Source organism: Periplaneta americana, chromosome 12 (assembly GCF_040183065.1).
Source record: "Periplaneta americana isolate PAMFEO1 chromosome 12, P.americana_PAMFEO1_priV1, whole genome shotgun sequence".
NCBI lineage: Eukaryota > Metazoa > Arthropoda > Insecta > Blattodea > Blattidae > Periplaneta > Periplaneta americana.
Window position 1 is genome coordinate 53,425,262 of NC_091128.1, and position 13,128 is coordinate 53,438,389.

Genomic DNA, 13,128 nt, shown 5'->3' on the forward strand with positions numbered 1-13,128 from the left:
ATAGATAAACGGAGACATACTAGTATAGTAGACATTCGAACTTTCGGGGTGGGGGGCAGACTGTAATTCTGACCATTATTTGGTAATTGGAGAATTAAGAGAAAGACTATCAGTAGCCAAGCGAGTAGAGCAACAAGCTAATATTAGTAGATTCACTATCCTCAAATTAAAGGACCAGGAAACTAAGCAACATTATCAGGTCGAAATTTCAAATAGGTTTGCCACTTCAGAAAGCTCCGGCGAAGTTGAGAAAGAGTTAGATGTTAATAGCGTGTGAGAAAATATCAGAGATAGTATCAAAATCGCAGCTGAGCAGAGCATACGTTATTATAAAACTAAGCAAAGAAACCATGGTTTGATGAAGATTGTTGCACGATAGTAGAAAGAAGGAAACAGGCAAAATTGATATTCTTATAGAATCCAGTTGAGGCGAATAAAGATACTTATTTCAATGAAAGACTGGAAGTAAGTCATACACTTAGGAATAAAAAGAGAGATTACTTGAAGGAAAAACTGAATTAGGTAGAAACAAATAGTAAGAATAAAAACATTCGACATTGGAAAGCTCTGTTTTATACTCCATGTACCAATACCGTTTACATTCAGCGTACAGCATTTATTCACTACTCAAAAAAAGTTTTGCACCACCAGGATTTTTGTTGAAAACAAATTCCGCACCATCTCAGTTTTGGTGTAAGTGTGTGGATCACAGTTGACACACCTAATGAAACCAAAACACAAATTTTACTGCACGAACAATTAATCAAAACAAAGGAAATTAGCTGGAAAGTGTTTCTGTGCTAATCGTCGAAATCAAAAACTTACTCTGGGAGACTCTAGTATCATGCTCTAGTATCATGTTACTCCACTCCTTGCGTTGGAGCATGCTTGGATCCTCCTTGCCATGCCGTCCACGAGATGGTCAAAAGCGTTGCTGGTCAAGCAAGTCCCACTCTTCTACAGTGGTCTCCTGAGAGATAGTAGGGTGCGTGGTGGGTTTCTGCGGCATCGTACAGCACGTTCCTATGAAAGTTGTTTATTTTGAAGAGCTCTATCAAAAGGTACTATATTTACCACGACTCCCATTTGAAATTTTAAAGTAATACGCCACTCACCCTACTTCCTGTTAAGGCTGATTGATGAAATCAAGCTCAAGTGAAAGTTCACGTGTTTTAGTAATAAATATTTTTGTCTCGAAAATTTTAATGCACTAGTTTCCGAAATAAAGTAGGACGGGTGGTCTGAATCACCTTGTATAATCCTCTGCATTTTCAGAGTCATGTATTCACTAATTCATGTATCTATTCCTCTTATTTTCGGCAAACTCTATTTTATACTCCATGTACCACCATTTACATTCAGTGTACTGCATGTATATATCCCAGGCATTTTCAGAGTTATGTATTTATTAATTCATGTATCTATTTCACTTATTTCGGTAAATTCTATTTCATATTTCGTATACCAATACCGTTTACATTCAGCGTACTGCATTTATATATCCTCTGCATTTTCAGAGTCATGTATTTACTAATTCATGTATCTATTTCGTTTACTTTCGGCAAACTATTTTATACTCCATGTACCAATACCGTTTATATTCAGCGTACTGCATTTACTCGTATATATCCATTCATTTTCAGAGTGATGTATTTACGCATTCATGTGTATTTAGTTTAGATTAAGCGTACAGCATTTCTAACTCCATGTATCCATTCCGTTTACTTTCGGTGTATTATTTTGAACGTCATGTGGCTACGTCTTTACTTCCAGCGTGCTGAATTTCCAAATCCATTTATTAGGCACATTATTTTCAGTGTAGAGTGATGTAAAGAATACATCTAAGTATTCCGCACAATTGCCTGGGTACCTACTCTATTTCCTACTCCACTTACTGTATGTATTCTGTTTACATTCATTACAGGCTGCCGTTTCCTACTCCATGTAGCCTATTTATTCCGATTACTTTCAGTGTATTGTATAATCTTAATTATTCCGTGTATCTATGCCGTTTATTTTCGTCGTAATGTACACATTACTCTACCTGTTCCATTTAATTGAATCAAAAACCTTTTCAACTCCATCTTATCTAGGCTGATTTATTTCATGTTAATGTAAACTACTTCATGTAGACTACTAATTCCATTAACATTCAGCATACTGAATTATCGACTGTACTTATATATTCCGTTCAGTGTCAGTGTATCTGAATGTATCCTTTTAATTTCATTGTATTGTTTTCCTGAAGCATGTATCTATTCCGTTTACTTTAATCTATGTATTTCGAAATCCCTGCAAATAATTAAATTTACTTCCAAGCTCTATATTTCTTATTTCATGTTTCAATGACTGTTATTTCATCGTACTTTATACCTTAGGTCTAATCTATGTATCTATTCCGTTTATTTTAATCGATGTATTTCGAAATCCCTGCAAATAATTAAATTCACTTCCAAGCTCTATATTTCTTATTTCATGTTTCAATAACTGTTATTTCATCGTATTTTATACCTTAGGTCTAATCAATGTATCTATTCCGTTTATTTTAATCGATGTATTTCGAAATCCCTGCAAATAATTAAATTTACTTCCAAGCTCTATATTTCTTATTTCATGTTTCAATGACTGTTATTTCATCGTACTTTATACCTTAGGTCTAATCAATGTATCTATTCCGTTTACTTTAATCGATGTATTTCGAAATCCCTGCAAATAATTAAATTTACTTCCAAGCTCTATATTTCTTATTTCATGTTTCAATGACTGTTATTTCATCGTACTTTATACCTTAGGTCTAATCAATGTATCTATTCCGTTTACTTTAATCGATGTATTTCGAAATCCCTGCAAATAATTAAATTTACTTCCAAGCTCTATATTTCTTATTTCATGTTTCAATGACTGTTATTTCATCGTACTTTATACCTTAGGTCTAATCAATGTATCTATTCCGTTTATTTTAATCGATGTATTTCGAAATTCCTGGAAATAATTAAATTTACTTCCAAGCTCTATATTTCTTATTTCATGTTTCAATGACTGTTATTTCATCGTACTTTATACCTTAGGTCTAATCAATGTATCTATTCCGTTTACTTTAATCGATGTATTTCGAAATCCCTGCAAATAATTAAATTTACTTCCAAGCTCTATATTTCTTATTTCATGTTTCAATGACTGTTATTTCATCGTACTTTATACCTTAGGTCTAATCAATGTATCTATTCCGTTTATTTTAATCGATGTATTTCGAAATTCCTGGAAATAATTAAATATACTTCCAAGCTCTATATTTCTTATTTCATGTTTCAATGACTGTTATTTCATCGTACTTTATACCTTAGGTCTAATCAATGTATCTATTCCGTTTACTTTAATCGATGTATTTCGAAATCCCTGCAAATAATTAAATTTACTTCCAAGCTCTATATTTCTTATTTCATGTTTCAATGACTGTTATTTCATCGTACTTTATACCTTAGGTCTAATCAATGTATCTATTCCGTTTATTTTAATCGATGTATTTCGAAATCCCTGCAAATAATTAAATTTACTTCCAAGCTCTATATTTCTTATTTCATGTTTCAATGACTGTTATTTCATCGTACTTTATACCTTAGGTCTAATCTATGTATCTATTCCGTTTATTTTAATCGATGTATTTCGAAATCCCTGCAAATAATTAAATTTACTTCCAAGCTCTATATTTCTTAATTCATGTTTCAATGACTGTTATTTCATCGTACTTTATACCTTAGGTCTAATCAATGTATCTATTCCGTTTACTTTAATCGATGTATTTCGAAATCCCTGCAAATAATTAAATTTACTTCCAAGCTCTATATTTCTTATTTCATGTTTCAATGACTGTTATTTCATCGTACTTTATACCTTAGGTCTAATCAATGTATCTATTCCGCTTGTTTTAATCGATGTATTTCGAAATCCCTGCAAATAATTAAATTTACTTCCAAGCTCTATATTTCTTATTTCATGTTTCAATGACTGTTATTTCATCGTACTTTATACCTTAGGTCTAATCTATGTATCTATTCCGTTTATTTTAATCGATGTATTTCGAAATCCCTGCAAATAATTAAATTTACTTCCAAGCTCTATATTTCTTAATTCATGTTTCAATGACTGTTATTTCATCGTACTTTATACCTTAGGTCTAATCAATGTATCTATTCCGTTTACTTTAATCGATGTATTTCGAAATCCCTGCAAATAATTAAATTTACTTCCAAGCTCTATATTTCTTATTTCATGTTTCAATGACTGTTATTTCATCGTACTTTATACCTTAGGTCTAATCAATGTATCTATTCCGTTTATTTTAATCGATGTATTTCGAAATCCCTGCAAATAATTAAATTTACTTCCAAGCTCTATATTTCTTATTTCATGTTTCAATGACTGTTATTTCATCGTACTTTATACCTTAGGTCTAATCAATGTATCTATTCCGTTTACTTTAATCGATGTATTTCGAAATCCCTGCAAATAATTAAATTTACTTCCAAGCTCTATATTTCTTATTTCATGTTTCAATGACTGTTATTTCATCGTACTTTATACCTTAGGTCTAATCAATGTATCTACTCCGTTTATTTTAATCGATGTTTTTCGAAATTCCTGGAAATAATTAAATTTACTTCCAAGCTCTATATTTCTTATTTCATGTTTCAATGACTGTTATTTCATCGTACTTTATACCTTAGGTCTAATCAATGTATCTATTCCGTTTACTTTAATCGATGTATTTCGAAATCCCTGCAAATAATTAAATTTACTTCCAAGCTCTATATTTCTTATTTCATGTTTCAATGACTGTTATTTCATCGTACTTTATACCTTAGGTCTAATCAATGTATCTATTCCGTTTACTTTAATCGATGTATTTCGAAATCCCTGCAAATAATTAAATTTACTTCCAAGCTCTATATTTCTTATTTCATGTTTCAATGACTGTTATTTCATCGTACTTTATACCTTAGGTCTAATCAATGTATCTATTCCGTTTACTTTAATCGATGTATTTCGAAATCCCTGCAAATAATTAAATTTACTTCCAAGCTCTATATTTCTTATTTCATGTTTCAATGACTGTTATTTCATCGTACTTTATACCTTAGGTCTAATCAATGTATCTATTCCGTTTACTTTAATCGATGTATTTCGAAATCCCTGCAAATAATTAAATTTACTTCCAAGCTCTATATTTCTTATTTCATGTTTCAATGACTGTTATTTCATCGTACTTTATACCTTAGGTCTAATCAATGTATCTATTCCGTTTATTTTAATCGATGTATTTCGAAATCCCTGCAAATAATTAAATTTACTTCCAAGCTCTATATTTCTTATTTCATGTTTCAATAACTGTTATTTCATCGTATTTTATACCTTAGGTCTAATCAATGTATCTATTCCGTTTACTTTAATCGATGTATTTCGAAATTCCTGAAATTATTAAATTTACTTTCAAGCTACTATATTTCCTATTTCAAGTTTCGATGACGGTTATTTTATCGCACTATATACCTCAGACCTATTCCATGTATCTATTCCATTTACTTTCACCGTACAGCATTTCTTATTCCATTTACTTAAAGAGCACTGTCTTTTCAACACAATGTATTCAATCAGATTACTTTCAAGGTACTGTTTCCGACTATATCTATACCCTTACATTCGGCGCACTGATTTCCTACTCCATGTATCTATCCCATTTTCTTTCAGCATACTGTCCTTCCTCCTCCAGTACAAATTCAGTTCATTTCTGCGTACTCTGTTCCTTCCCCATGTATCTATTCTGTTTCCCTTCAGCCTACAATATTTCCAAACGCTGATACCATACCAGCATTCGACAGGAGAGACTTAGAAAACAACGAAAAACCCTAATTAAGATAGTTGACAGCTGGAATCGGACTTGACCTCCTAAGTGCAAGGTAGACGTGCCATCCACTACACACCGTTCTCAATTCGTAAAGACAGGCTTATATCTCGGTATGTACCTTCACTCAAGTAAAAGAAAAGGATGCAATCCTTGAACTTATATGACGACGAAAACTACGATATTGATGATGATTATGATGACGATGAGGAGGAAGAGGAGGAGGAGGGGGGGAGGAGTACGCATATTTTGGAGGAGGAAGGAAAATGTTTCCAATGGGATCGTCTCCTGCGATGTAAATGTAGGACATCCTATAGTACAGTACCGTCTCTCAGATTGAAAATCCCGTGCATATAACTTACTGTTATTATAAGACCTCTATCATGAGATGCATGTTTTATATACAGCACTAGGCAAACGACAAACATGCATTCCTCATTCCAAGGCCTACAACTTACTACTATTAACACAAGGACTTAAGAAATTTACTGTTTCCCGCTTTATAAGGCGAGAGTAATATTAGCTGGACTTCCTGCAACATAATAGCTCGGAAAATGACAGTCTTTTGTTTCTATCGTCAACCATACTTTAATTTTTGTGAACATTAGCAGGTATTAATTTTTGTACGAGGTGTTTATAAAGTTCCGATACATTTCTGTGGAATAATTATTATTTTTTGCCTGGTATTAGGTTACGGGAGAAGATGCACCGTCAACACTAGGCCGGAGGGGGGAAAGAGATCTGTGAATTGGTATATCTATACCAGCGGTGACCAAACTGGGTGTCGTGATTACATCGTGTAATCACAGACATTCAAACGGGTATGAGGAGTTTCCTGTACATTGCTGTGTGTTTCATTCACGTACTGAAGGCAAGCAGTGGCGGTATCATGTCGCTCTACAAACTGTCTCTACAAGCAGTAGGAGATGGTTTCGTAAAGAATGAGAAGAACTTTTTTGTTGTTCTGTCGGACAAAATGTAATATGTTTACTTTGCTCAACGGTTCAATTAGGAATATATAGAAACATTAATTGGCACGCTGAATAATATATTATTATTATTATTATTATTATTATTATTATTATTATTATTATTATTATCATCATCTTCATCATTATTATTATTATTATTATTATTATTACTGACCACTAAGTAAGTTATGTGTTTCTATAATTCTTCTGTACGTGCAAGAATATTGATATTTCTAGGTCTTCTCCCTAGAAGGATAAAATTATTAGGTTTTACCTCAATTTTAATCTTCTTAATCTTTAGATGAGGGTAACTATGTATTAGTTATTCATTTAATAATAATATTGTAGAAAAACGAATTAAATATTATGTGCCAACGAACTGTTAAACGCCAGGAATTGACATGCCTTAAATCATAGCCAGGAAGAAAAAGATGATATAAATAAATGTATGGAAGTCAGTTACTTAATGGGGTTTGAAATATCTCGTACTCTAAAGCCTTTTAATAGAACAGAATTTCTCAAAAGAGTAATGATTAAAACAGCTTAAATAACTTGTCCATAAGAAGTTTTTAATTTTGAAAAACTATGAATTTTTCGACCAAGTATCGAGAGAAAAATTAAGAAAATTCCTGATTATATTCAAGAGGAAGGTTAAAAAAAGAAGCAAGAAAAATCGTATATTATTCACTGGCTATTGATGACAGTAGTGACATTACTGATACAGCAAAGCTTGAGATTTTTATCCGCGGGATTGATCAATATCTTAGTACAGGAACCACTACTGGTTGTAGTTTTCATGCCAAGTACCTTTCCTCCGTCCGTCGCATGTAATCACTGCAGCTCGAGTTTTGGTCACCGCTGTTCTATACAAATAAGTTGAAAGCCAAGCGTTCGCTCTTTGTAATGAAGGATTATAAGACTTCCGCAGTGCTTAAAAACTATTTTCATAATCATATCAAATGTCTTTTGAATTGTTTTCTTTTCACAGTGATATTTGTTAATCAACAAATAAGTAGGCTTAATGTAAACGATTTATAATATCATTATGAACGACTGATAACTTTCAAAGACGCCATGAACGTCCAAGCTGATTTTTGTAAATTGTAAAATAGTGTAGCAAATAATAATTACAGTATATTTTGGAATTAGGTGCAAAGTCAATTGTATCTACTGTACTCAAGCAGTACAGTTTATAATAATGTAGTCAGATGTCTTAGGCCTACTATTGTGGATTACAAATAATGTCCTTCTGTGTGCACAAAAATATTATCTTCTTACTTGGATACACAGTTAATAAATTTATTTCCGTGCGTTTTTTGTTAAATAAAATAAAATAAAATAAAATAAAATACAAACAAGAATATATCGTTTGTAAGATGCTAAAGCACAGACTTTTTGCAAAGCACTTGAAGATTGTGAGAAGTAGGCCTATATCAGCTTCTCATCATTTCATTTTCGTATGATAAATGGAGTCAGACAGTTTAAGACACTGGCTTGTAATGTTTTAACAACAGCAATAATAATAATAATAATAATAATAATAATAATAATAATAATAATAATATTAATAATAATAAAATAATAATAATTTTATTATTATTCCATGTTAAGTATATTCGTCTCTTCGTCAAAAGATTTCCCTATAGTTATTAATGTTTTCTTTCTCCTTGTGGTTCTACCGAATACAATTTAATTTTGTAACTTACGATTCTCAAATACAGGTTAATGTTGTTATGTTTACAATGTGTTTGATATCTATCAATGTGTTTCGAAACGTCGCAATGTTTGAATGATGTATTCTAATGGTTTTTTTTAAACGGAACTGTCACCCTTCCACATAATTTATTATTATTCTGCACTCTGTTTGTCACTTAGCCACAGACATTCCAAAGTGCGAGTGAAAATTTTGGAGGTAGCCCTTTTCTGTCTCTTGCTAGACGGTCTCTTGCAGTATATTGTTTCAATGTATGCAAAAAGGTCTCGGACATCATCTTCAAAACTGTCTGCCATTTGGTCTAAATTATCTTCTGCATCTTCCAATGAAACAAGAGGAAGCATCAGAAGGCGATGAAACCCAATGCGAATGACATCGTTTAGGAAATGTTCTCGAAGTCAAAGATTTACTGCGTGACGCCAAATGTTTTAACGAAAAAAATAGACATCTCTTTACCGTACTATTTTGGAACGAAACTTGAGCGGTCCACCTCTGAGCACGAGTTCCACTCTTTCAGAGGAGAGCTAAAGTTTTTCTGTATATATTATATTTTATATTATAATTATTATCAAAATAAATAAATAAATGAATAAATAAATAAATTTACCGTACTAATTTTGAATTCCACTAAGATTAATTGCAGCTTTAAATCCGAGTTTATTCCATGTGGTGTAGTTTTCACATGCTGGAATATACTTCTTTACATAGGCCTACTTTCATCTTTCCTAACGGAAAGTGCATATAGGTCCACTGTATAACCGGACAAATTTTCTCAAACACAATTCCATTGACTAGGTTTGTTTAGCTGTAAAAAATTGAGTAGATATTTTATTATTTACAGACATTAGACAGCTAATAAAATGGACGTAGGTCCTAAAGTAGAGCGAACGTTTTATCTGTGAACGAAAAATTGTGGTTAATTAAGTTGTTACTCATGGTAGTAAATATTTCTCCTCGTCGTTGTCATCTTTTATTCTTATTGTCCTCCACATCAGTATCACCCCAGCTCTGTCTTCTGTTCCTTTACAAACGCTCAGTAAACACATATTTTATATGCAATAATAATGTTGCTTTTTAACTTACAACTGCATAATTTACTGTACATTGCTTGAAAAGGAAATACAGAAAATTAACAACATTAATTATAGTAAACATAACTTGAAACTGAATTTTTATGTAGATACTTTTTCATTTGTGAATACAGTATTTCGTTCTAATAATATTTCAGCATATTTAATGTAAGTACTTTTCGTTCACTTTGTTACTGTGAAGAAACTGTTTACGCGTTACTGTCCGTACTACTGAATTTACAGCTCTCTATCGATAAGCTACCCCTTTTAGATATGCAATGTGCTATACTTAGCCCGTGGAATAAGAGCCATATCACATAAATAACAGATTGCTCATCCCTATGCTAAAATCGGTAGCATTTTGAAGAGAACAACCGCCAGGATCGCCACCCGTCCGCCGTAAACGAACACGAGATGGCAGTACAGTCGCTAATGCAATTCAAATGGGAGTTCTGACGTGACTCCTTATGTAACATTTAGATGGAAGAATAGTAAACCTGACAAAAGTTGTTGCCGTCAAAGCCTATAAGGCCAAGCATTCTGGGTATATTACGATCTAGGATAAGAGCAACGAACGGTGCAAGCCTGCATGATATGATGACGCATCTAAAGGCTCATTCACAATGAAAATTAAACATAACGTAAGCGGTAACTTAAGAATATAAACGTTACGGTAAAATCAAGAAGTCATATCATCATTCACGATGGGAACATAAACATAACAGCAAACATACTTGGTAACCATGGAAACATAACAACGACGCCATTTCCTCATATTCTGTCGTATACTTCTGCGCTCCACGATTGTGTTCTGTTTGCAAATCACGTAAGCATAAGCATGGAAGTTTGGAGTTTGCAAACTTTCATGTTAACGTCTTTCGGTAATGTTTATGTCAATGCTTATGTGAATCATTGTGAATGATCCCATTTGGTAGCCTGGGCGCAAACTCCTGTGTTTATATTACGGTTATGTTTAATTTTCATTGTGAATGGGCCTTTACACTAGCCACGTAACGCAAGGCCAAAAGGAACTTGGCCCACTGCTCATCTCTAATTGCAGCAAACCCTTATCCTTCTTGGATACTGTTAATAAGATCATCAATGGATTATTAGTTCAATCTATCCCATTCTTGAATGGTTGCTTCTCTGAGTTCCACCAGGGTGTCTGGAGGGTTTCTGCGACGACTTTCTGCAGATTTTAATTGATCCCAAGAATGTTCAATAGGATTCATGTCTGCTGAGTTCAGAGACCACTCCAACCTCATAATGCCAACTTCTCTAATGTATTATTCTTCAAGATGACTTCGATGTTCTCGATTCTTGTAGCATGTAGTTATCACCGTGCTGTTGGCGGAAGAGTTCAAAATGGGTTCTAGGATGAGTCTCTATACTGGACTCCAGTCATACTGCCTTTGGCACGCACAAGTACTGTCCGGCGACTTTAACAGTTACCGGCCCAGAACATGATTGAACCACCCTCATAAGGAACACGAGGAACTGCATGTTGGGGACGGGCTGCTTGACCAGATACTGTCCACACACGTTGGCGGCGACAATCAGGTGAGAAGCAGATCCGCACTTCATCACAAAACAGTACCCGGTGCCAGTCCATCTAAAGACCATCCACTATGATTTCTTGTCCATTGGTACCTCGCATGCCGTTGTGCAGGATCAGTGTCCTCCACGAACCTCTTGAGCGCAGATTTGCATGATGAAACGGTTTCTTATTGTCTGTGTAGAAATGCGCCTTCCATTAGCATCTAAAAGCCGTCGGTAAAGTTCTGTTGCATTCTGCAGTGGGTTCCTACGAACCATCAATACGATATAGCGGTCTTCGTGAGCTCTAGTTGATCTTGGAAATCCACTTCGTGGCCTATCCTCAACATTTCCAGTGTCTTGAAACCTTTTACGTCCGAACAACGTCACTATGGAATCTTTCAACTTCAAGAGCAATTTCTCTCATACTTAGACCTTGTTGACGCATGGTAACAATTCTATGCCTTTCAAAAGGAGAAATATGCTCCCGTATTGCCCTATTCAATGCCATTTCAAAAAATTATCTGCTTAACATCATTATATTCTAAGAAAATTCCATTTTGTTGAAGGTCTACAATTTGTAGCTAATCAATAAACTAAGCAATAATAGCGTATGATACTGAAACAGTTGAATTACTGAAGTTAATTTGTTTTAACCACTGTCTGCTGGATCGCAACCTATGCTGCGTAGCCTGTCTGCTCAATCAAAGTTATTTTGCCGCTAAGTGGCAGGCAGTACCAAGGCTTTTTAGAAAAGTTTGAGGCAGTACCCACCGCTATTAGCATTATCAGTATATGCAAACTCACTACTTGCCACCTAGCGGCTACTCGCGCATAAGCGTTGATTGGGCAGGCAGTGTAAGCAGCCATAGGATGTGATCCAGCAGGCAGTGGTTTTAACAAAGGTCTTACTAGTGATATCTCCCTAAAATATTATCTTTGACCAAAGCGTTAATAGAAAATTCTAGTGAAGCAAAACTTTTTTTATGTATTAGGAGGCACTTCTGATTCCGACAGTCGCTTTAAACAGAACTTGAAATATGCAGAGAGAGCAATGAAGTCGAATTTTACTATTAAATCGTTCAGTCTGAAGAAATTCAGGTCAGTTCTCGATACCTCAATTGAGGACGTAGCTGCAATAAGGGCCCATACTCCAAAATGCTGTTCTGAGAATTAGAGTTCAAATTTTTAAAAACAGTGCAGGGCATATAAAATATATTAAAATTAACATGTTTATCAGCATTACTGTTCAACATTTCTCAACGAAACTTTGTGGGTATAACAAAGAAACTACAGAGAATCGATTTGTGCATTCTCCGGAAAAAGGGCCTATGGGGCTATGGGCCCTTATTGCACCTACGTCCTCAATTGAGGTGAGTCAAATATGGGGTTTAAACACTGAGGTTTCACCAACTGTAAACAGGTTTCAACAAGAAAAAGAGGTTGACGTTTTTGGAATTTTATTTTACATATCCTTCAAAAGTACTGGAGAAGGAAATTAAACTTTCAAACCTGCTCCTGAAGAAATAAGATGTAATCTAGAGTAAATTTTCGAGACTGAAAGGATAATGATAATATTAATTATAATAATAGCTTCAGCACAATGAAGAAAATTTTCTCAAAGATATAATTATACCATACATTACTATCATAAAACCGTAAACGTTACGGTAGATGAAAACCAATCTCTTAGTCTACGGTGTTACCTGTGACGTTGAGCCTGAGCAGTAGCATCTTCTTCGTGTGTTCTGCATCCGAATTTGACGCTCGTCCGACCACCAACAAGAACGCCGCGGCGCCCACAACTCTGGAACACATCAAAAGAATGTCCATCAGCAAGCAGCGTAATCATAATGCCACATATGCTTCTTCCTAGCTCATCCTGCAAGACACCTCAACAACATCCGCAGCATACTTTGAAGACTTTAGCAAACCTTA

The 13,128-nt window shown here is 34.1% G+C and overlaps 1 protein-coding gene across 1 annotated transcript in view; it reads right to left on the bottom strand.

Annotated features, from left to right (window-relative positions):
- The window catches only part of LOC138710436 (uncharacterized), a 391,568-nt gene that overhangs the window by 208,511 nt on the left and 169,929 nt on the right, over positions 1 to 13,128 (bottom strand). Inside the window, exon 2 of the mRNA XM_069841331.1 lies at positions 12,897 to 12,997. Coding sequence (XP_069697432.1) covers positions 12,897 to 12,997 — 101 coding nt within the window. The remainder of the gene's footprint in view (positions 1 to 12,896; positions 12,998 to 13,128) is intronic.